General features: G+C 39.1%; 1 protein-coding gene across 1 annotated transcript in view; it reads right to left on the reverse strand.

Moving 5' to 3' along the window:
• Positions 1 to 388: 388 nt before the first annotated feature.
• The window catches only part of LOC107576156 (uncharacterized), a gene marked incomplete at its 3' end in the record, with an annotated part of 6,217 nt that continues 5,702 nt past the window's right edge, over positions 389 to 903 (reverse strand). The window contains exon 5 of the mRNA XM_016262400.1: positions 389 to 767. Coding sequence (XP_016117886.1) covers positions 389 to 767 — 379 coding nt within the window. The remainder of the gene's footprint in view (positions 768 to 903) is intronic.

Consider the following 903-nt stretch of genomic DNA (forward strand, 5'->3'; position numbering starts at 1 on the left):
AATAAGCAAACCTGTACAGATAAAAGAACATGAATGATGAACTGACACCAGCTGTGATTAAAGAAACCAAATGTGAAAATTTTACAAATGCAAATGTAATTCATTCAGACAATAAAACAAACATATAAACATCATTAGAAATCTGTTTTCTGTCAGTTTTGACCCCCTCACATTCATTCCTTCATCTTCATCTTCCACACTAAGCTCTACATCATCAGCTCTCACACAGAAACACACAAACCTCCTCAGCTGCTTTAGTAAGTGTGTCTCACACACCTCTCCTGCTCACTGCCAGAAATGTGATTATCTGAGATTTCACCCATTTTGTTACTTTGGTAAGAAGTGATCATGTTTTGAAAGTGTAGTGATTGTTTTCAGTGTTACTCACCGAACTGATCTGGATTCTTTAACCACAGGAAACAGATTCTGAAGAACTTCATCTGCTGTATGTTGTGCTCCAATAAACTGTTTCAGATCAAACACATCCATCTTCTGCTCTGATGTCAGCAACACATAAACCAGAGCGGACCACTGTGAAGAGGAGAGTTTGGTTTCTCTTATTTCTCCAGATTTCAGATAATCTTGGATCTCCTGCATCAGTGAATCATCACCCAGTTCATTCAGACAGTGGAACAGATTGATGGATTTCTCTGGAGAGCGATTCTCTCTGATCTTCTGCTTGATGCACTGAACTGTTTCCTCTTTGTTGTAGGAGCAGCTTCCTGTCTGTGTCAGTAGTTTTCGTAAGAGAGTCTGATTGGACTCCACTGAGAGACCCAGAAGGAACCGCAGGAAAAGATCCAGATGTCCATTCTTACTCTGTAAAGCTTTTTTTAAAGCTCTCTGATGCAGCTCAGATAATGAATTATATTTCTTCTGGTTAAAAATCTTAGACAACAGACT

The sequence above is a fragment of the Sinocyclocheilus grahami genome, unplaced genomic scaffold, assembly GCF_001515645.1.
Source record: "Sinocyclocheilus grahami isolate Dianchi unplaced genomic scaffold, SAMN03320097.WGS_v1.1 scaffold3271.1, whole genome shotgun sequence".
Classification (NCBI taxonomy): Eukaryota; Metazoa; Chordata; class Actinopteri; order Cypriniformes; family Cyprinidae; genus Sinocyclocheilus; species Sinocyclocheilus grahami.